The sequence below is a fragment of the Drosophila elegans genome, unplaced genomic scaffold (assembly GCF_018152505.1).
Source record: "Drosophila elegans isolate 14027-0461.03 unplaced genomic scaffold, ASM1815250v1 contig_397, whole genome shotgun sequence".
In the NCBI taxonomy this organism is placed as follows: domain Eukaryota; kingdom Metazoa; phylum Arthropoda; class Insecta; order Diptera; family Drosophilidae; genus Drosophila; species Drosophila elegans.
Genome location: NW_024545782.1, coordinates 425,181 through 448,082, shown reverse-complemented (window position 1 = coordinate 448,082; position 22,902 = coordinate 425,181). Strand labels below are relative to the sequence as shown.

General features: G+C 34.7%; 1 protein-coding gene across 4 annotated transcripts in view; it reads left to right on the top strand.

Moving 5' to 3' along the window:
• LOC108134593 (kelch-like protein 10) overlaps window positions 1-22,902 on the top strand; it is an 89,563-nt gene that overhangs the window by 49,712 nt on the left and 16,949 nt on the right. Inside the window, exons 5-6 of one of the 4 annotated variants that reach the window (XM_041708796.1) lie at window positions 4,261-4,519; window positions 4,584-5,816. The exons of the other annotated variants lie outside the window; for them this stretch is intronic. Coding sequence (XP_041564730.1) covers window positions 4,261-4,519; window positions 4,584-4,633 — 309 coding nt within the window. The 3' untranslated portion in view covers window positions 4,634-5,816. Of the gene's footprint in view, window positions 1-4,260; window positions 4,520-4,583; window positions 5,817-22,902 lie in introns of those variants that run through there. 4 annotated transcript variants of the gene reach the window in all.

Sequence of the window (22,902 nt, the reverse complement as noted above, 5' to 3'; positions counted from 1 at the left end):
ACTCCGAATCATCACACCTTATTACATAAATTCGAAGCCCCTACAGATACTTCACTACCTTTCGATCAGCCAACTACATACGGTTCTAGTGATTCGCATACAACATCGCTCCTAGCCAGCACTGCCAAGAAAGGGATACTTCCAACGGCACTTGTTAAGCACTTTAAGATGGCTACAGAAATGGTAACCAAAAACAAATTTAAAAACTGTCCCTCCATAAATGGAAAGAACCGAATAGCTTAGAAATAGGCAAAGCTACACAAAAACTGATCAGACCGTCAATTTTTAAGAACTTAACCACAAGTTTTAAGCCATCGATGTACCTGAGGTGACTTGTAACATGTACCTGAATTCCAGGACACACTGTGATCCATCCTACCTTTTCTTTCCAAAGAGGTCTGTACAGTTTCAATGATTCCCAGAAAGCAACTCTTTACTGCACAATAAACAGCCAGGGTTTCGTAAAAGAAGAAGTTGTATCACGGCCACAATTGAATTTGTAGAGGATATTCGCCAGTAAATCGAGCAAAATTGCGTCACCCTCCTGACTCTTCTTGATCATAGCAAGTCCTTCGATTCTGTGACCCCCAACCTTCTTAGTTCTAAACTAATAGCCTGATTCCATTGGCGCATTAAATAAAAAATAATACAAAATAAAAAAAAAAAATAAAAAATAAATAAAATAAATGCGGTAATTAAATGCGATAAAAAACCATTCGCCCCGAACGTTTATAGAAAAAATACCGGAACACCGGAATACCGTTTAACGATATTTTGTTCGTGCCACCACTACAACAGCTGTTTTCTATATGCAAGGCTGGCGCAATTTTTGATGTCTTTTGAATATAAAATCTATTTTGTATAAGAATGACTGAAAACTGAAGCGCCTGCTGCATATTCTGCTAGCAGTACCACAATGCATTACTGCTGGATCTCTGGCATAAAATAACTCCCACATATACGGGGATCCTTGCCCCTTTTAGAAACTGTGGTGGTCTCCACTGCAAACGTCAAATAACGCAATCAGCTTCTCTTCCTTGTCCCCCAAGTTATCAAATGCCTCGGTCGCATTATGGATGTCCTGCTGAGCATTAAAGAGTTGAGTAAACTCACTCATATTCATTATATTTAATTAATTTCTTTTGGATTTGCCAAAATTCAAAAGTAAAAAAACCCAGATATGCTGTTCGTACCACTCACATGTCGGAGTAGCATTAGCTAAATGCTAATGCGCCAATGGATTCAGGAACATCTAAAAAGTCCACTAATGGGGCAATGGAATCAGCCAATAAGATTTCTTTTCAATTTTTCAAGCACTGCAGTCAGTTTGATTAAGTCATATTTGTCCTGTAGTATGCACATATATCGAGTACTAAAAGGGAACACACTGTAACACTTTGTTGCAGTGTTTACATAATTCAAAGTCCCGGTCATAAACCCAAGTGGCCGAAATACGAATCGATCGCTATGCCTTGACCCGCACACAGAAAGTGCAAGTGTCATCATAACTGTATCACGAGCGGACTTCATGTATGTGCATATACCTCTGCGATCCAGCCTAAGCGAGCATAGCTATATATTTAAGAATATATAACCGTCTCTCCGCTGTCTCTGTTGGCAGCGCAGCTACAAGACTCAGAGCTCTTTAGCTGCTAAGTAAATTTGTAAAACAGAAGAGACTCCTGAGAGCTGGAAGCAGCAACTACAGCTGCTCCAGTTAAATAAACCGAAAATCAATTAAAATCTATGTTACTAGTCCAGTTAAAGCAATAAGTGTGTGTGTCAGTCTTGGCAAAGAAAAAGGCTTGGGGGTAAAGCCAAAAGAATCCAAATGTATTGTCATCGGCAAAAGACCCGATGTTACTTCACTCAACAGAAATTATATATTAACAATACACCTATTAAATACGTAGAACTCACAATAAATTAGGGAATTACATTTAGTAACACATTGTCTTGGAGCAAGCACATGTATTGCGCTACGTAAACTTTCCGATACAAAATTATTTCTGCCCGTATAGATATAAAGCTGCTAATCGTCAAAGCCGTCCTCGTTCCTACACTGCTCTACGGTGCTGAAATATTTGGACATTGCGACTGGCGAGATATGAGCAAAATAAGATTAGCATTTAACTCAATTGTTCGTTGTGTGTTTAATTTAAATAGATTTGACCATGTAACACACCTTACTAATAAAATTGTTTACTTTAATTTAAACTCATGGATTAAATATAAAACTATAAATTACTTCTAAACAAGAAAGAAAGCAAACTTCGGCAATCCGAAGTTCATATACCCTTCAGCTATTGCAAGAATTAAACATTTTTGAAAACATTAAAATTATGATTTACTTGCGTATATGTTTAAAAACATTGAAGCTATGATGATTTGCAGCTCAATTATTTGATAGTTATTTTATATATTCTTTTTATTTCTATTGGAGCTATATGATAAAGTCGACCGATTTTGATAAAATTTAAACCATAATTCTGAAATATTTAACCATTGCTATATGTCGAAGAACTAAACAAAAAATTTAAAAAACAGAAAAGTAATAATTTTTTTTTTCATTTATTTTTCCGATTGCTCCTATTGGAGCTATATGCTATAGTCGTCCGATTTTGAAGAAATTTAAATCGTAATTCTGAAATATTTAACCATTACTAAATGTCGAAGAACTAAACAAAAAATTAAAAAAACAGCAGTTATAATTTTTTTTCATTTATTTTCCCGATTGTTCCTATGATGAAATTTAAATCGTAATTCTGAAATATTTAACCATTACCAAAAATTAAAGAACTAAACAAAAAATTAAAAAACAGCAAAGTTATAATTTGTTTTCATTTATTTTTTCGATTGTTCCTATGGGAGCTATATGCTATAGTCGTCCGATTTCTATGAAATTTAAACCGTAAATCTGAAATATTTAACCATTACTAAATGTGGATGAACTAAACAAAAAATTAAAAAAACAGCAAAGTTATAATTTTTTTCATTTATTTTTCCGATTGTTCCTATGGGAGCTATATGCTATAGTCGTCCGATCCGGCTCGTTCCGACTTATATACTACCTGCAATAGAAAGACAGCTTTTGTTTTATGCAGATAGCTTTAAAACTGAGAGACTAGTTTGCATATTAACGGACGGACAGACGGACATGGCTAGATCGACTCTACTAGTGATGCTGATCAAGAATATATATACTTTATAGGGTCGGAAATGTCTCCTTCACTGCGTTGCAAACTTCTGACTGAAATTATAATACCCTCTGCAAGGGTATAAAAATTGTGACCAAACACGAACCAATGTATCTCAGCAGCAAGCTCATTACTTCAATATCTCAGCGAACTAATAACTATATATCTCTCTGTTTTGAGAGGCAGTTCGACGTCAGTGCTAATCGATTGTGCTTCAGTCGACACGATCACACGACCTCAAAACTATTAGGAAACAACTCTATTCAAAAATAAAGTATAAGAAATTAACAAATAATAAATTATTTTAGAAAAATAAACATTTAAATTCATATGTATATCATAAAAATAAGAGAGAAAAAAAAATTGAACATTCTTTAAATTAAGATAGTTTATAGGTGTTAGTCTTAAGTCAATGATTAATTAATTTAATTTAATTTTTTCTAATGACCAGTGCTGGGATAAAGTATTAAATAAATTTAAATGAATTTAAAATTGTTCACGTATACGTCAAAATGGGTCAAGTTACTCATTTTCGAAGGTTACCTTTTTTATCATTAAAATAATTTGTGCTCGCCAAAAAAAAATAAAAAAAAATTCTGATGGGTTGCATTTAGCCGATGCGTTCTTCAACGAGTTGCATAAAATCCACATTCTCATCAACACAGAAGTATTTTTTGATGAAATACGAGAAGAAAAGCGAAGCCTCGGCGACAAAATGCTATATTTAATTAACCCAGGAACCTGTGTCCTTCTCAGAGATGTTTCTTTTCTCTATCGGATTCGTATCTCAAACCATGGTTAGAAATTCATGCAGTTTAAAGGCGGTGAATTTGAAAGTCTTTGCGTTGCGCATTTCTGTAAAAATACTACTTTGCAACCCGATGGAAGAAGCAAAGCTCGGATTCGTTTTAAGGACTCTCTACGAAACGCTGCAAGGTGATTCGTCCATAAGTTAAAAGAGGCATATATGGAATTAGTCATCGAGTACATCAGTCTCGACAATGATTGTCTCAACAACTCAGCAAGATCTTATATTAATTTTCTTATCATTCCATCTTCATAGGTACGCACTCACAGGCGACATCGCGAATATGTATCGTCAGTTCCTTATCGACGAAAAGACCGATGCCACCAACGGATTCTCTGGAGGTCAGAATCCAGAATCATCGCTGACTTACACGCTACATGCTACCGTGCGAGAAGATCTATAGAGTATGTGGATGATTTGTTAACAGAAGCAGCCCAGATTACTAAAACTTTTGACGAGGTGCTCATTGCGCCCAAAGGCCACTTTTGGGATGGATTGGAAGCCAAATACCGATGTATTTACATTCAGATATCCTTGCAATCATAACGAGCCATTCACCAAACGAACAATTCTTTCAGCTGTTGCTCGAATGTTCGACTTGCTGGGATTCGATTCATCAGTACAATGATCGTGCGAAGCAAGATTCATATCCCAGATGTTTCATTAAAAGGAGTGGGATGAACTGATCGACGGTCAACTGAAATAAAGGCGGATGAATATATTAGAGTTAAAGGACTTACCAAAAATTTAAATTCCTAGATTCGTAAACACATAGTGAAATACACGGTTTCGCAGATGCGTCCGAAAGAGCATATGATGTTGTATTTACGTTCTGGCTAAGCTCTTTGACAAACTCGAAGTACATTTTTTCATCGCGAAACCAATAGTAGCTCCAATTAAGGTGCAATCCCTAACAAGCCCGAACTTTGCAATACTACTAAGTAGGACTTGGCGCAAAGTTGAGTATAAACTTCAAAAATATATCGACAAGTAACCTTTTTTGAGCTTCTCCAAAATTGTGATAGAGTTGCTTTCAATGCATGCATCGAAATTGAACTGCTTCGTAGCCAACCGCATATCGGAACTCCAGAAGCGCACTAGTCATGCGACTAGCTGGAGTTCCCCAAGGCAGCGTGCTAGGACCGACATTGAACATCATTTACACTGCAGATCTTCCGACAACCAATTTTACGAAAACAGTGCCCTGCAAGAGCAGCTTATGTACATCTACATATCAGCTTATCTTGTGCTTTTCGAAAAATGTCTAGCAGTAAACGAGAAAATTGCAAACACGTCACCTATCTTTAAGCAGACAAACATGCCCTTCTTTGTCTTTGAATGATATTAATACTCCACAAACTACTGAAGTAACATACCTTGGGAATCCACTTGGATAGACGCCTTTTTGTCGTAAGCACATCGAAGCTAAAAGAAATCTACTTAAATTTAAAGCTGGGAGTCTACATTGGCTAATATGAAGAATAAAGTACTTCTGTACAATGCAGTTCTTAGGTTAATTTGGAAGTATGCCTGCGAACTATGGGGAAACGCTTGCGTTAGTAACTTTAAAAAAATCCAAAGAGCTCAATCAAAAATTCTAAGGGTGAATCTGGGGCACCGTTGTACATACGGAATGAAAATATCCCAAAATGATTTAAATGTGGGATCTGTGAAAGACGAAATCGAGAAGGTGAAAGCCAAGTACACGGCCAAGCTTCAGGCAACTCCAAATACGCGGTCTTTAATCTGGAACTCTAGCCACACACGACTCCGCCGAAGAGACCTCCCCATCCACCAATAATAGTAGGACGCGTTTAAAATAAAATAAATTGTAATTTTATAAATTAAAAAAATATTAGAGATTAAGATTTGTTTACTTGTCGTTAGTCTCTAAGAGAGAAGATTCAATAAATAAAATACAGTACAAAACAAAAACAAAAAAAAAAATTGCTGCGTGAATAGCCTCTTGTCATCTGCGGTCTGTATCTTGCAACTTAATAAATCAAAGACTAAACATAACCTCGCGCAGCAGAAGAAAATTTTAAAGGTATACTTAGGTAACTTTCTGAAAAATTTGAGAAAGAAGTTCTTTTATCTTTCTAAATTTGGTTAGCTTTGAGAATAATTTTTTCTCGGTTTTATATTTTTTTCCTGATAAGAAAAATGTTTTCTCAAAAAACAAAGTCAAGAAAAAATAAACAAATTTAAACGATTTTAAAAACGTTTCTTTTCAATACAGTGAAAAGTAAAAATACTGATATAGAAGTTTCAGCCTTAAGCAAAATGAATCATCATATCGACGCATGAACTCAAATTAAGTTTATTGTTGATATCGCTTTTAAATTCGTGTAGTCTTTTGGCTTAGCTTCAGATACTTCTTGTGGTAGCAGCTTATTTTAATTTAATTTTATTTTCGTGTATAGTGGATGCACGCGATGTTATTGATGATTTATCTTTGGTATGGATTGATCATTTTTGCCATTAATTAAACCGGTGTCATTTTTTTATTTTTAGGATTTATTTATAAAATGTATTATTTTTAGGATTTTTGGATCTTTGGTATTTTACTGATTGGGGCTTAATGTAAAATTTTCTTTAGAAGATCTTTTTCGATGTTTCGGTCTTGAACACGATCAATTTTAGATTTTACGGCTTCGAACACGATAATTAACAATTTGCTTGATGAATAAAATATTAGTTGTTTATTATGTCGATTTCTCGACCACAGCTAAACAAAACTAAATATTTATATTAATTTTTGTTGGCATAAAAATATAACCAAATTTAATTATTTAATAGTTTTGTAGTAAAGTACAAAACGGTATATTAACATTTTTTGTTTTAAATAATTTAATTATTTAACAGTTTTGTACTTTTGCAGACGGTATAATTATTTTAGTCAGAAATTGGCAACGTAGTGAAGGAGGCATTTCAGACGCTATAAAGTATATATATTCTTGATCAGCATCACTAGGAGAGTCGATCTAGCCATATCCGTCCGTCTGTCCGTCCGTTTTATGCAAACTTGTCTCTCAGGCTTAAAAATATCTGCGTGAAACTTTCCTAAAGATCGTATTTTGGTTTCAGATAGTATATAAGTCAGAACGATCCGGATCGGACGACTATAGCATATAGCTCCCATTGGAACAATCGAAAAAATAAATAAAAAAAATTATAACTTTGATGTTTTTAATTTTTTTTTTATTTCTTCGGCATATAATAATGGTTAAATATTTCAGAATTACGGTTTAAATTTCATCAAAATCGGACGACTATATCATAAAGCCCACAATTAGCATAGCCACTTCCACCACCGATCGAACTACGAACCAAGGCAATCCTATTTGTTTGTGCCATAAAGTTGTTCGTTTTTATTAAGTGTCTTAGAAATGAAAGTAATTGGATAGCTACGTCTGATGCGTCTGTTGTCAAAGTGAATTTTTTACTATAATCTGGTTGAACTTGTTCAACTTGTGCTATTAGATTCTCTTTTAGTTCGTTAAAAGCTTGTATAGCTGACTCATCTAATTGTATTAAAACTTTTGTAGATATTCTTTTAGAAACATTTCCATTTTCCCATCTTAAATATTTTGAGAGAGGTTTTACAATTTTTGCATAATTACGGACAAATTTTCGGTAATAGCCAGTTAAGCCTAGAAAACTTCGAAGTTCTTATATATTTTGTGGTAACGGATACCTTGAAATTGTGGAAATTTTTTCAGGATCTGTTTTATTTACATTAAAAGAAACAATGTAACCAAGAAAGGAGGTTTCAAATTTAAAGAATTTAGATTTTTCGAGAGAAATTTTCATACTTGCTTTTTGTAAAATGCTTATTATTTGAGTTAAATCCGAGAAATGTTGCTCGATTGTGTTTGAATTTTAATTTTTTTTAATTTTTTTTTTTATTTCTTCGGCATATAATAATGGTTAAATATTTCAGAATTACGGTTTAAATTTCATCAAAATCGGACGACTATATCATAAAGCTACCATGAGAACAATAGCATATAGCTCCCATCGGAATAATCTTAAAAAACGATACAAAATTAGAACTTTGTTTTTTAATTTTTTTATACTACAGTGCTTTGTAGCCAACCGCATATCGGAACACCAGGAGCACACTAGTCAAGCGACTTGGAGGCACGTCCCGTCGGCAAAGAGTCCTGCGGACATCATGTCGCGCGGCTGACGTGCAGTTGAATTACAATGCACCATGTGGCTAACAGGACCACCGTTTTTAAGTCAACCAGAGACTGAGTGACCACAATTAGCATAGCCACTTCCACCACCGATCGAACTACGAACCAAGGCAATCCTCTTGTGTAGCAAAACAGACAGCGCAAACTCAGAATCTCCTCAGAATCGTATCTGATTCGCTGCGTGAACGGCAAAAAACCTGACCCAATGATCAGAACTACCAAGAGCCTTCGCATATCTGGAGAGCTGTCTCTCTGATACAGCAAGAGAACTAAACACGCAACATAGATGCACTGGGAAACAACTAGTTAATATGTGTGATGAGAGCAGGTGGCCGTTTAGAAAACGCCGATGTTCCATTAAACTCAAAGCATTAGGCTCTTTTACCTCAAAACCATCGATTTACACAGCTGTATGTAGAATACCTTCATCACAGTAATCTTTATGCTGGCCCACAAATCGTTTCTCTTCTATGAGAACGGATAAGGGTAATTAACGCCAGACAATTGATTAAAAAGGCCGTCAGAAACTCGATGCTTTCATTTCAAAACTCGTCTAATGACGCAATTGATGGGGAGTCTACCAGCAGACCGCCTGCGAGCTGAAAGACCTTTTTTGGTCACAGTGGTCGACTTCTGTGGGCCCTTTCAAACGTCACACATGCGTGGCATGCAGCCGTATAAGACATACGCAGCATTTTTGGTTTGGGATAATTGATGAATTCAAAACAAGGATGCTTAATTCAAACAATATTTTACATAGTTAAGACTTATAGTACAATGAGAGGCTTTAAATTCACTTTTAAATCGGAAAGCACCAACGTCGCTAAGGAATATTGCGAATGCATCCTTAAAATTCGAGGAACTGCTAGCCGTGTTCGTGGCACCAGCTTCTGATGACGCGTTAATTCCGTTTCATATGCCCGTTCGCCGCAGTTTAACACGTGTTTTAATCGATCGTGGATATATCATGTAATCATTTGTACTTACGGAACTCCAAAGGGCGGCAATTTATCTGGCCGAGAAATAAACCTGTCCAACATCGGTATTAGATTTAACATTTAAGTAACATTCCAAAACATCAATCTGATTGACACATACAAAACTAAAACTCCACTAATAGAAAAAAAAATCGTTCTCAACAGTTTCGATTTTAGAATTTACGTGCTCAATAGTAGGACGAGAGCAAAATTATTAGAGTCAAGAAGAAATCGGTTAAAATGTTATGATTTTTAGGATATTTCGCGCTGTATATAAGCTATTGACTTGAATATTTCCAAATCATTTTTTTTATGCATGCCTTGATCAGGGTTAAAGCGCTTTCCGATCGGACGTCTATCTCTTATAGCAGTATAAAAGCTATTGACATGAAACTAATCATATCAAATTAATGTTTGCAAAAGTTTTTGCAAATCAGACAACTATATACTACAGCTGCAATTTGAAAATTTAATTGGTAACATATACGTAATCTTTTCATATTTTTGCAGAGGGTATTATAGTTTTGGTCAGGAGTTTGTGACGAAGTAAATGAGATGTTTCCATAAAGTATGTATGTTCTTGATCAGGATCAATAGTCGATACAGCCATGCCAGTCTATCCGCCTGTCTGCCTGTTTCAATACCGTTTGCGAGATCAGTTTAAAAGCTAGCGATCTGAAACTTGCACAGTCGTCTTAAAACATGTGTACGCAGATCAAGTTTAAAAACCGATCGGTCGTCTATATCCTATAGCCCTCATAGGCACAATTGGCTATAATTTGCAAGAATTGAAGATATTTCGCGCAGTGTTAAAGCTAGTGACATGCATCTTTCCAAATCGTATTTTTTATGCATACCTTGATCAGGGTAACAGCGCGTGCCGAACCGACATCTATATCCTATAGCTTCCATAGGAACAGTAGGTAGAAATCGGTTAAAATTGAATGATTTTCAGGGTATTTTGCGCAGTATATAAGATATTAACATGAATCTTTCTAAATCGTATTTTTTATGCATACCTTGATCAGGGTAAAAGCGCGTGGCGATCGGACGTCTATATCTTATAGCTTCCACTTTTGTTATTCTTCTCGCTACTTTTGCAATTTTAGTAATTTCGGCAAAGTCTGCAAGGGTAATAAATCTTCGGCTTGCCGAAGTTAGCTTCCGTCCTCATTTTGTATTGTAAATATGGCAGCGCATCAGAAGATGTCTGAACGGGGAAGCCGAGAAACAAATATTTGTTATATTTGGGGACTCGAAAGTGCAGACTGAGTCGGACATTCCAGACATAAAATCTCCTCGTGACGGTAGAGTTAAGCTACTTGGGTTTTGTGGGCTCACATAACAAATCAAAAACTTGGGAAGTCCCTGTCTGCACACCCTCCGATGATGGCTGCGGAGTGTTCCCCAGGTGGCCTACCACCAACGGCTTTCATGCGCTAATAGCTTGCTGCTATTAAGGCGCGAGTCCAGCTTAGAGGGCAGTTTATCTGCTGGGCGAAAACTATCTCTAGCATCAACTGAACTGCTGATGAGCTCTAAAAGGCCGCCTTTAGTTTGGTACGCGAACGATTTCAGAATTGCAGAATGGGCCCCTTTACAAAGTCATCACTTGTTCGACCTGTAAAAATACTGACATTATCAGGCCTGTTCCAGTGCCGCTACTGCTCTTAACAAACGTCAAGATTTGATTTAATTTGATCAAAATTTGGCCCGCTGCTGTTCCTAATGTTCGTGTATTATTGGTGCTAAAATTTAATGTCTTAAATCAGTCAAAAAATCATTTGTAGCTGTACATAACAATTTCTACTTATTTTAAAGGCAGTAATGGAAACTGACCAACAAAAGTGTTAAACCACTCGGGAGAAAATCAGCTGTGTTGCCCGAAATAATTCAAAGATTGTTGGTTTGATTTTAACAATGTTTTTGCAATTTTTGGCAAATATCGAGTTGAGAAGACAACAACTGTTGGACATTAAACGCAATAACCCAAATTTAAGATGCAATGCTAACCTTTTGTTTTTTTGCCAGGTCGCCAATAACTAATTTTTCGGAATTGCTTTAATAACTTAAAGTTTTGCAGATGTTCGCCATCTTACCGGATTGACAAAGATATATTTCCTTATTGAGAAAATTGGACCCGTCTTAGGGCATCCCTTCCTTCCTCGTTTTTTTAAACACATATTTATAAATTGTATTATATTTAGTATTTTTGGATCTTTAGTTTTTTACTGATGGGAGCTTAATGTAAAATTTTGTGGAGAAGATCTTCCTGGTCATCTAAGTGTTCCCATTTAAGTACAGCATTTCCCCGTTTTCCTTTTGTTTAGAATATAAACTTAGGATGAAATCATGGCATCCTATTGTGAAATTCAAATATGCTGACCGATGCAATTTGTTTGGGCTTGGATCGCAATAGTTTGAACTTAGAACGCAATTGATTGGGCTTCGAGTGGAAACTTATGTTTACTTTAAGATTTGTTTGTTTATCTTGGTAGGGAAACCAAGAGCGGACCCCAAAGCCAAAGGCATGGGCAAAGACAAAGGCAAATGCAAAGGCATAGACAAGGATTGTTTAAATTGAATTTTGAAAAAATTGTTTATTAATTCCATAAGCGGCCCGTTTTCACGGGTTGGTTAACTCTCCCTCTTCTAAAATGGATCGCCCGATTCATTATGAATTTCTTTTAAGCGTTCTCTTAGTTTTGAAAAAAAACATTGGTCTTGGTTTGTATTTTTTTCTTTAAAAGTTTTTTCGTGGTTTGTATTTTCTTCTATTAAAATTTCTTCTTGGTTTGTAATTTCTTTTTTTAAAACTTTTTCTTGGTTTGTTCTGATTTCTAGTTCTGGCCGTTGTTTTTGGTTACAAAATTTCTGTATATTATGTAAAGTAATAATACTAAAAATATAATGATAAAAATTAATAATATAAAGGAAACTAATATTTTGGTATTATTAATTTTTACAAATGGATTGATGATGTTAATATTGCCAAGAGTTAGCTCCGAATTATTTGAAGCAATATTTTCGGAAATGTCATAATTTATGAATTTATGCTGAGCTATATAGTTTAATATTTTGTTTTCACTGTTAATGTAGGTGCTGTTATTAATGATAATTGAGTCATTGAACAAAATTAAATATGAACCTTTTAATTGAGTGTTATTATTAAAATGGCCCCATTCCGGAAAGATATCTATTTTATTATTAATTTCTCTTATTTTAGAGCAATTGGCTTTTTCGCCGTTTAATAATTTTATAAAACAATTAGTTTCAAAACTTAATTTATAATAGTTGTTAAACATTTATTTCTTAAAATTAGTCATTAGGTTATATTTGTTTTTGCAATTGGCAACTTCATTATTTATTAATATCGGATTTTGCAATAGCTCTTGTTTTGTAAAGGTTGTGACCTTACTGTTAATCTTGGGATATTTTATGTAAACTACAAGTAAACCATTAATTAATAAAATTTTAAAAGTTGATATGTCCATTAGGTCGGATAATCTTACAGATTGTTTTTCATGATTGTAAATTTCTTTAATTTCATTCTCGTTTAAAAATTTTGCTTTTGCTAAGATAATGGTATCTAATAAATTTTGTAAGTCAAATGTGAGTAACCGCAAACGATGTTTTCGTAAAATTGCTTCCTCGTTGAAAACTACATTTTTTAAACTTTCAGTAAGATATTTTACTTCATTAAATAATTTTTAATTTATTGTGAATTGCGTGTTGTTGTTTTCAATTAGGCTGTCTATTTTGTTCTGAACCGTTATAAATTATCATGATCAGGAGTACTTGCTATACATTTCCATAAAGTTCCTATTTCATTAATTCCTCTTTTTTGTATTTTTGGCATTATTTCTGATAAAGTTAATTTGATGAGTTCCAATTCCATTGATATTTCCCATTTTATGTCTGTTTTTGATGTTTTGGTCAAAGATCTGGTTTCCGTGTTAATTATTTTTTCATAAAAACTTAAATTAGTTATTTGAAATAAATCTGCGCATGAATCATACGTCAATACGTCTTTATTGTCCTTAAATAATAAGTATTCGTGACTTGTATAGTCAATTATTTCAGAACTTGTTAAAAGTATTAGGTTGAGTATTAGTACTGAAAAAAACATTTTTCTGAAAAAAAAAATAAAATATTGTTGTTTATATTAGAATTTAATATTATTTTTATGAATAATCCTATTTCTATTGTTGATTATTATTTTGTTAGGCCAATTTTCCTTTACAACTTGTTTTTTATATCTGGACTTAAGTTTGTTTCGTTTCCCATGTTTCTTTTCATAAAAAACTTGTCCTACATGATAATTTTTTTCTTTTCTATTCTCATTATGTGTTTCTAACATTCTAGATTGTGTATTTTTCAAGATAATGGGAATATTATCATGATCAATTTTATTACATAGGATATCAAATGGATTTTGTTTGTTGTGGAATGAATAAGCGGCTCTAATAAATATTTCGGAAAAAATAGTTAAATTAAACTCCTCTTTTATGCAGCGAGCTATTTCTGTTAATGTCGAGTGTGCTCTTTCTACTTGTCCGTTTGAAGTACTGTGTCTTGGGTCTGCGTAATGCAAAGTAATTCCACACCTTTGTGCAAATGATTTCAATTGGGCTGAGGTAAAACTAGGTTCGTTATCGGTCATAATTACTTTTGCTTGGGGAAATTGTTGAAGTAGTTCCATTACCTTAATTTCAATGTTTAACTTATTTTGAATTTCTTTTACATCAAGGTATATTGAATACGCGTCTATACAAGAAATAAATGTTAAATTTTGCGCGTTGTATATGTCTATATGTAAATTTTCTTCTTCTTTAGTTGGAATAGGGGCTTCCCCGATTGGAATTTTTATTGGGTGCCTGTTATATTTATTTTCATTACAAATCACAAAATTTTTTATATATTCTTTCAATTTATTAAATAAGTTTGGCCAATAATATAACCTGCTGATTTGTTTATAATTTTCATCTAGACCCCTATGAGCTCGACTGTGTGTTTCTTCTATAATTATGGCTTTATCTTCATCGTTTTCTGTGTCTTGAAGAAAGATTCTCGTAAAAAGAAATGGGTTAGTGAAATTATTTTTTAAGGGTAATTGAATGTGATATAAGTCCTCTAATGTACAATGAATTCCTACCGTAATGTTTGGTGGAATATACTCTTTTAATATAGTTATTAAATTTTCTGGTGTATCGTATTCAATTATGTGTCGTGTCCTGCCAAAAACTTCCAGTGACTCATGTATTGTAAACCTCCCCGTTGTTAATAAAAGTTGTTGCTTAAACTGATTTAACGGTTTACGGGTCTCTTGTATTACATTTTCAAAACTACTGTCAGCAGAATGCTGTGTGTTTTGATACGAGTCTGACTGTTCTGTTTGTTCTACATCACTGTTTGAAATGTTATTTATTTGTATTCGGGATAATGCATCGGCTACATTATTTGTTGTACCGGGTTTATATATTATTTTTGGGGTAAAGCTTTCTATGAAAGAATACCATCTTTTCATTTCTGCGTTGGGATTTTTGTCCGAAATCGTGAACGACAAAGATTGATGGTCCGTTTGGATTTCTATACCAACTACTCCGTACAAATAGTTTCTCAAATTTTTTAAGGCCCATACTATAGCTAGCAGTTCCTATTTGTTTGTGCCATAAAGTTGTTCGTTTTTATTAAGTGTCTTAGAAATGAAAGTAATTGGATAGCTACGTCTGATGCGTCTGTTGTCAAAGTGAATTTTTTACTATAATCTGGTTGAACTTGTTCAACTTGTGCTATTAGATTCTCTTTTAGTTCGTTAAAAGCTTGTATAGCTGACTCATCTAATTGTATTAAAACTTTTGTAGATATTCTTTTAGAAACATTTCCATTTTCCCATCTTAAATATTTTGAGAGAGGTTTTACAATTTTTGCATAATTACGGACAAATTTTCGGTAATAGCCAGTTAAGCCTAGAAAACTTCGAAGTTCTTATATATTTTGTGGTAACGGATACCTTGAAATTGTGGAAATTTTTTCAGGATCTGTTTTATTTACATTAAAAGAAACAATGTAACCAAGAAAGGAGGTTTCTAATTTAAAGAATTTAGATTTTTCGAGAGAAATTTTCATACTTGCTTTTTGTAAAATGCTTATTATTTGAGTTAAATCCGAGAAATGTTGCTCGATTGTGTTTGAATTTTAATTTTTTTTAATTTATTTTTATATTTCTTCGGCATATAATAATGGTTAAATATTTCAGAATTACGGTTTAAATTTCATCAAAATCGGACGACTATATCATAAAGCTACCATGAGAACAATAGCATATAGCTCCCATCGGAATAATCTTAAAAAACGATACAAAATTAGAACTTTGTTTTGTAATTTTTTTATACTACAGTGCTTTGTAGCCAACCGCATATCGGAACACCAGGAGCACACTAGTCAAGCGACTTGGAGGCACGTCCCGTCGGCAAAGAGTCCTGCGGACATCATGTCGCGCGGCTGACGTGCAGTTGAATTACAATGCACCATGTGGCTAACAGGACCACCGTTTTTAAGTCAACCAGAGACTGAGTGACCACAATTAGCATAGCCACTTCCACCACCGATCGAACTACGAACCAAGGCAATCCTCTTGTGTAGCAAAACAGACAGCGCAAACTCAGAATCTCCTCAGAATCGTATCTGATTCGCTGCGTGAACGGCAAAAAACCTGACCCAATGATCAGAACTACCAAGAGCCTTCGCATATCTGGAGAGCTGTCTCTCTGATACAGCAAGAGAACTAAACACGCAACATAGATGCACTGGGAAACAACTAGTTAATATGTGTGATGAGAGCAGGTGGCCGTTTAGAAAACGCCGATGTTCCATTAAACTCAAAGCATTAGGCTCTTTTACCTCAAAACCATCGATTTACACAGCTGTATGTAGAATACCTTAATCACAGTAATCTTTATGCTGGCCCACAAATCGTTTCTCTTCTATGAGAACGGATTAGGGTAATTAACGCCAGACAATTGATTAAAAAGGCCGTCAGAAACTCGATGCTTTCATTTCAAAACTCGTCTAATGACGCAATTGATGGGGAGTCTACCAGCAGACCGCCTGCGAGCTGAAAGACCTTTTTTGGTCACAGTGGTATACTTCTGTGGGCCCTTTCAAACGTCACACATGCGTGGCATGCAGCCGTATAAGACATACGCAGCATTTTTGGTTTGGGATAATTGATGAATTCAAAACAAGGATGCTTAATTCAAACAATATTTTACATAGTTAAGACTTATAGTACAATGAGAGGCTTTAAATTCACTTTTAAATCGGAAAGCACCAACGTCGCTAAGGAATATTGCGAATGCATCCTTAAAATTCGAGGAACTGCTAGCCGTGTTCGTGGCACCAGCTTCTGATGACGCGTTAATTCCGTTTCATATGCCCGTTCGCCGCAGTTTAACACGTGTTTTAATCGATCGTGGATATATCATGTAATCATTTGTACTTACGGAACTCCAAAGGGCGGCAATTTATCTGGCCGAGAAATAAATCTGGCCAACATCGGTATTAGATTTAACATTTAAGTAACATTCCAAAACATCAATCTGATTGACACATACAAAACTAAAACTCCACTAATAGAAAAAAAAACCGTTCTCAACAGTTTCGATTTTAGAATTTACGTGCTCAATAGTAGGACGAGAGCAAAATTATTAGAGTCAAGAAGAAGTTTTTTCAGTTCGTGAATGTTTTTTTGAGACTGAGCATTCTTGATTTGAGAATAAGTCTTCTCGGCTTCAAGATAAATTCGTTCATAAAATCAACAAGAAAGCTCATGCCGATCGGTCGTCTATATCCTATGGCTCCCATACGAAAAACAGGGTGAAATCGGTAAAATTTGATGTTTTTTAGGATATTTCGCGCAGTCTATTAGCTTTTATATTTTTATGCATAACTTGATCAAGATTTAAGCGCTTGCCGATCGGACATCTGTATCCTTAGGCTCCCATAGGAACATTAGAGTGAAATCGGTTAAAATGTTATGATTTTTAGGATATTTCGCGCTGTATATAAGCTATTGACTTGAATATTTCCAAATCATTTTTTTTATGCATGCCTTGATCAGGGTTAAAGCGCTTTCCTATCGGACGTCTATCTCTTATAGCAGTATAAAAGCTATTGACATGAAACTAATCATATCAAATTAATGTTTGCAAAAGTTTTTGCAAATCAGACAACTATATACTACAGCTGCAATTTGAAAATTTAATTGGTAACATATACGTAATCTTTTCATATTTTTGCAGAGGGTATTATAGTTTTGGTCAGGAGTTTGTGACGAAGTAAATGAGATGTTTCCATAAAGTATGTATGTTCTTGATCAGGATCAATAGTCGATACAGCCATGCCAGTCTATCCGCCTGTCTGCCTGTTTCAATACCGTTTGCGAGATCAGTTTAAAAGCTAGCGATCTGAAACTTGCACAGTCGTCTTAAAACATGTGTACGCAGATCAAGTTTAAAAACCGATCGGTCGTCTATATCCTATAGCCCTCATAGGCACAATTGGCTATAATTTGCAAGAATTGAAGATATTTCGCGCAGTGTTAAAGCTAGTGACATGCATCTTTCCAAATCGTATTTTTTATGCATACCTTGATCAGGGTAACAGCGCGTGCCGAACCGACATCTATATCCTATAGCTTCCATAGGAACAGTAGGTAGAAATCGGTTAAAATTGAATGATTTTCAGGATATTTTGCGCAGTATATAAGATATTAACATGAATCTTTCTAAATCGTATTTTTTATGCATACCTTGATCAGGGTAAAAGCGCGTGGCGATCGGACGTCTATATCTTATAGCTTCCACTTTTGTTATTCTTCTCGCTACTTTTGCAATTTTAGTAATTTCGGCAAAGTCTGCAAGGGTAATAAATCTTCGGCTTGCCGAAGTTAGCTTCCGTCCTCATTTTGTTTTGTAAATATGGCAGCGCATCAGAAGATGTCTGAACGGGGAAGCCGAGAAACAAATATTTGTTATATTTGGGGACTCGAAAGTGCAGACTGAGTCGGACATTCCGGACATAAAATCTCCTCGTGACGGTAGAGTTAAGCTACTTGGGTTTTGTCGGCTCACTGGTTGTGAAGCCACAGCGAACAAATCAAAAACTTGGGAAGTCCCTGTCTGCACACCCTCCGATGATGGCTGCGGAGTGTTCCCCAGGTGGCCTACCACCAACGGCTTTCATGCGCTAATAGCTTGCTGCTATTAAGGCGCGAGTCCAGCTTAGAGGGCAGTTTATCAGCTGGGCGAAAACTATCTCTAGCATCAACTGAACTGCTGATGAGCTCTAAAAGGCCGCCTTTAGTTTGGTTCGCGAAAAGCGACTTACGTGTCCCAATCGCGGAAGTGATCAGCGGGACTACCCGGCGTCCCCGTACTCACGAAACCGTTCGTCTGGCTTAGCCTCGCCCCAAGGTCCAGCCCGTGGAATTTTTAACCCAGGAGCAAGATACGGCGCGACCAACTCCGACATTACTCTCTCTCTCCCGGCGTCTATGAGAACCTTCGGCGTGAACGACTCATTCACTCGTTGAATGAAACTGTCTAGTCCGGTGTTTCGGTGATTTACAAATTTCTTGTAAAGGCCTCCTGGATCTGACTGAGATCTGTACCCCGGCCAGAGAGCATCCTTACAATTTTAAGTAAAAATTTAATTTTAAAGATAAATTATATAATACATCCTGGAAGATCTAGAAGATTTTTTGAATCTATTTAATAAATTAGAAATGACCAATACGCCAAGCACAAGTAAAATGGCGAATCAAGTATTAGAAAAGCAAGCCTTTTTGACCAAAGAATTAATAAAACTGATTGATTCAACAGAGGTAAATTCTTTAAAAAACGAAATAGAAACACTGAAAGCAGAACTTCAAACGAATGTCAATAAAATAGAAGATTATAAAATTGAAGAAGTTGACAATTCGATAAAATGTGAAGAATCCTATGAAATCATTAAATCAGTTCCAGAATTTACGGGGGAACTTGAAAATTATTTGAGTTGGAGGGAAGCAGCAGAAAACGCTATGAGTCAGTATATTCGAAAAAGTAAGCGATATTTCGCAGCACTATCAACATTAAGGAACAAGATAACAGGAAAAGCAAACGATGCTCTAACCATCCACGGAACAGTCCTAAATTTTGATGCTATTTTAGCCAGATTAGATTTCTTTTTTAGCGATAGAAGACCGCTACACATTATCGAACAAGAACTAAGTATTCTTACACAAGGAAAACTAAGTGTAATGGAATATTATAACCAAGTGTACAGGAAACTAACATTACTGACTAACAAAACTATAATGACATATGGTCGTAATAAGCTAATCACTTCAGAAATTAATGATAGACATAGACAGAGTGCACGAAGAGTTTTCATAGCTGGCCTTAACGGCCCAATATCATCGACTCTTTATTCCATGAATCCAACTGACTTGCCTGATGCAGTGGCGTTTGTAAAGGAGATGGAAAGTAATTCGCTCGCAATTTCATTGGAATGAGTTATAGAAAGTATAACTCAAATTATACTAATGGCCCAGAACAAAATAATAATTCTTTTAATCAAAAGACCACTAATTACAATAATTCAAACTATTTGAGATACAATCAAAGATCTCCACAACAAGTTAAAAATAATCAATGGAACCAGAGTCAGAATAATCAGTGGGGACAAAATAATAATTGGAACTTTAATAACAATCAGGTACAGCCTGCTCCTGAACCCATGGAGATATATGAATCAATCCAGTATCAAACTCGTCCTAATAATAATTTTAACAGGGGTAATAATAACAGACAAAATTATAATATTTATTATCCAAGAAATAATTATAATCAAAACCAAGCGCAAAAAACAAATATAAGCGCCACTCAAAACAAACCATTTGAATCACATCCAAAGTTAAAGCGGGAACCAACTGGTTCAATTAATCATCCTGCTCAAAAAATTATGAGAGTAAATAATATAGAAGAAGATCATTTTTTAGATCAGAATTCGGAGTAGGATCACCCTACTTGATGAAAACAGATAAAAAAATTGAAAAAGAATTAAAAGTTTTAATTGACACAGGAGCAACATCTTGTTACATAAAAAGGGGAATTAATCAAAATAAAAAAGAGCTCCCAATTTACAAAAGAGTTTCAACCATTAATGGGTTTACAATAATAAAATATTATCACTTAACGATATTTAACACAAGACAAGTATTTTTTAAAATAGAAGGGTAAGAATCCGACCTACTTATAGGTTTTAATCTTTTTAAAAAAATGGGAGCGGTAATTGATATTCAACAAGAAAGAAAGCAAACTTCGGCAAGCAGAAGTTCATATACCCTTGCAGCTATTTCAAAAACTAAATACTCTTGAAAACGTTAAAATTATGATTTATTTGCGTGTATGTTTAAAAACATTGAAGCTATGATGATTTGCAGCTTATTCGATAGTTCCTATGGCAGCTATACTTATGTTCCTATGGGAGCTATATGCTAAAGTCGTCCGATTTTCATAAAATTTAAACCTTAATTCTGAAATAAAAAAAATTAAAAAACACCAAAGTTATAATTTTTTTAAATTTATTTTTATGGATGTTCCTATGGGAACTATATACTATAGTCGTCCGATTTTGATGAAATTTAAACCGTAATTCGGAAATATTTAACCATTACTATATCTCGAAGAACTAAAAAAAAAATTAAAAAACACCAAAGTTACAATAATTTTTTATTTATTTTTCCGATTGTTCCTATGGGAGCTATATGCTATAGTCGGCCGATCCGGCTCGTTCCGACTTATATACTACCTGCAATAGAAAGACAACTTTTGGGAAAGTTTCATTCAGCTTTAAAACTGAGAGACTAGTTTGCGTAGAAACGGACGGACAGACGGACGGACAGACGGACATGGCTAGATCGACTCTCCTAGTGATGCTGATCAAGAATATATATACTTTATAGGGTCGGAGAAGTCTCCTTCACTGCGTTGCAAACTTCTGACTGAAATTATAATACCCTCTGCAAGGGTATAAAAAGGGACCATCAAATATAATGGAAAAAAAGAAAAATTACTTTACGATGAGGATGATTCTTTAAACAAATTATCGCTAACAAATGGAAAAATTATCCTTCCATTGAAAGAATAATTATAAAAAAATACTTTGAAGAGCAAAGTGGAATTAAAACAGAATCACAAATGGTGGAGAAGGTTATTTAGCTTGGGATCACTGATCCGTCAACAAAAAATCAAATAGTTTGGGATCCAGAAATCCTGAACACGCCGACGAAGAATTTTCCGTCAACAAAAAGTTAAAACGTTTGGGAACACAAAACCCTCAACGTGCCGACGTCGAACTATCCGTCAATAAAAAAGTAACAACTTTGGGATCAAAGGATTCCGAAAGAAATAAAATAAATAATATTAAAATGCTAAATTCAAATCAAGTAGAATATTTGGAGAAAAGAATAATTGACATAATTGAAGAGGAACTCTAAAATAAACCTACAAATTCCTTTTAGAACTGATATTCGGGGCGAAATAAATACAAATAACGACAGGGCCATTTATAGTAAACAATATCCCTATGCTTTATCAGTTTCAAATTTCGTTAACAATGAAATCAATAGAATGATAAATGAAAATATTATAAGGCCGAGTAGAAGTCCTTACAATTCACCAGTACTGGTGGTACCCAAAAAGGGTCAAAACGAAGACGGTAGCCCTAAACACAGACTTGTAATAAAGTACAAAAAATTAAATGAGAACACAATACCGGATAGATACCCGATGCAAGACCCATCTGTTATAATAGCCAACTTAGGAAAGGCAAAATTTTTTTCCACAATTGATTTGGAATCAGGATTCCATCAAATTCTAATGAAAGACTCAGATATTGAAAAAACATCTTTTTCTATTAACAACGGAAAATTTGATTTTTTACGCATGCCTTTCGGGTTAACCAACGCGCCCAGAATTTTCCAGAGAGCAATGGATGATATTCTCAGAGTAGGAAAAACATGCCACGTCTACATGGACGATATTATAATATTTTCAAACACAATCGAGCAACATTTCTCGGATTTAACTCAAATAATAAGCATTTTACAAAGAGCAAATATGAAAATTTCTCTCGAAAAATCTAAATTCTTTAAATTAGAACCTCCTTTCTTGGTTACATTATTTCTTTTAATGTAAGTAAAACAGATCCTGAAAAAATTTCCACAATTTCAAGGTATCCGTTACCACAAAATATATAAGAACTTCGAAGTTTTCTAGGCTTAACTGGCTATTACCGAAAATTTGTCCGTAATTATGCAAAAATTGTAAAACCTCTCTCAAAATATTTAGGATGGGAAAATGGAAATGTTTCTAAAAGAATATCTACAAAAGTTTTAATACAATTAGATGAGTCAGCTATACAAGCTTTTAACGAACTAAAAGAGAATCTAATAGCACAAGTTGAACAAGTTCAACCAGATTATAGTAAAAAATTCACTTTGACAACAGACGCATCAGACGTAGCTATCCAATTACTTTCATTTCTAAGACACTTAATAAAAACGAACAACTTTATGGCACAAACAAATAGGAACTGCTAGCTATAGTATGGGCCTTAAAAAATTTGAGAAACTATTTGTACGGAGTAGTTGGTATAGAAATCCAAACGGA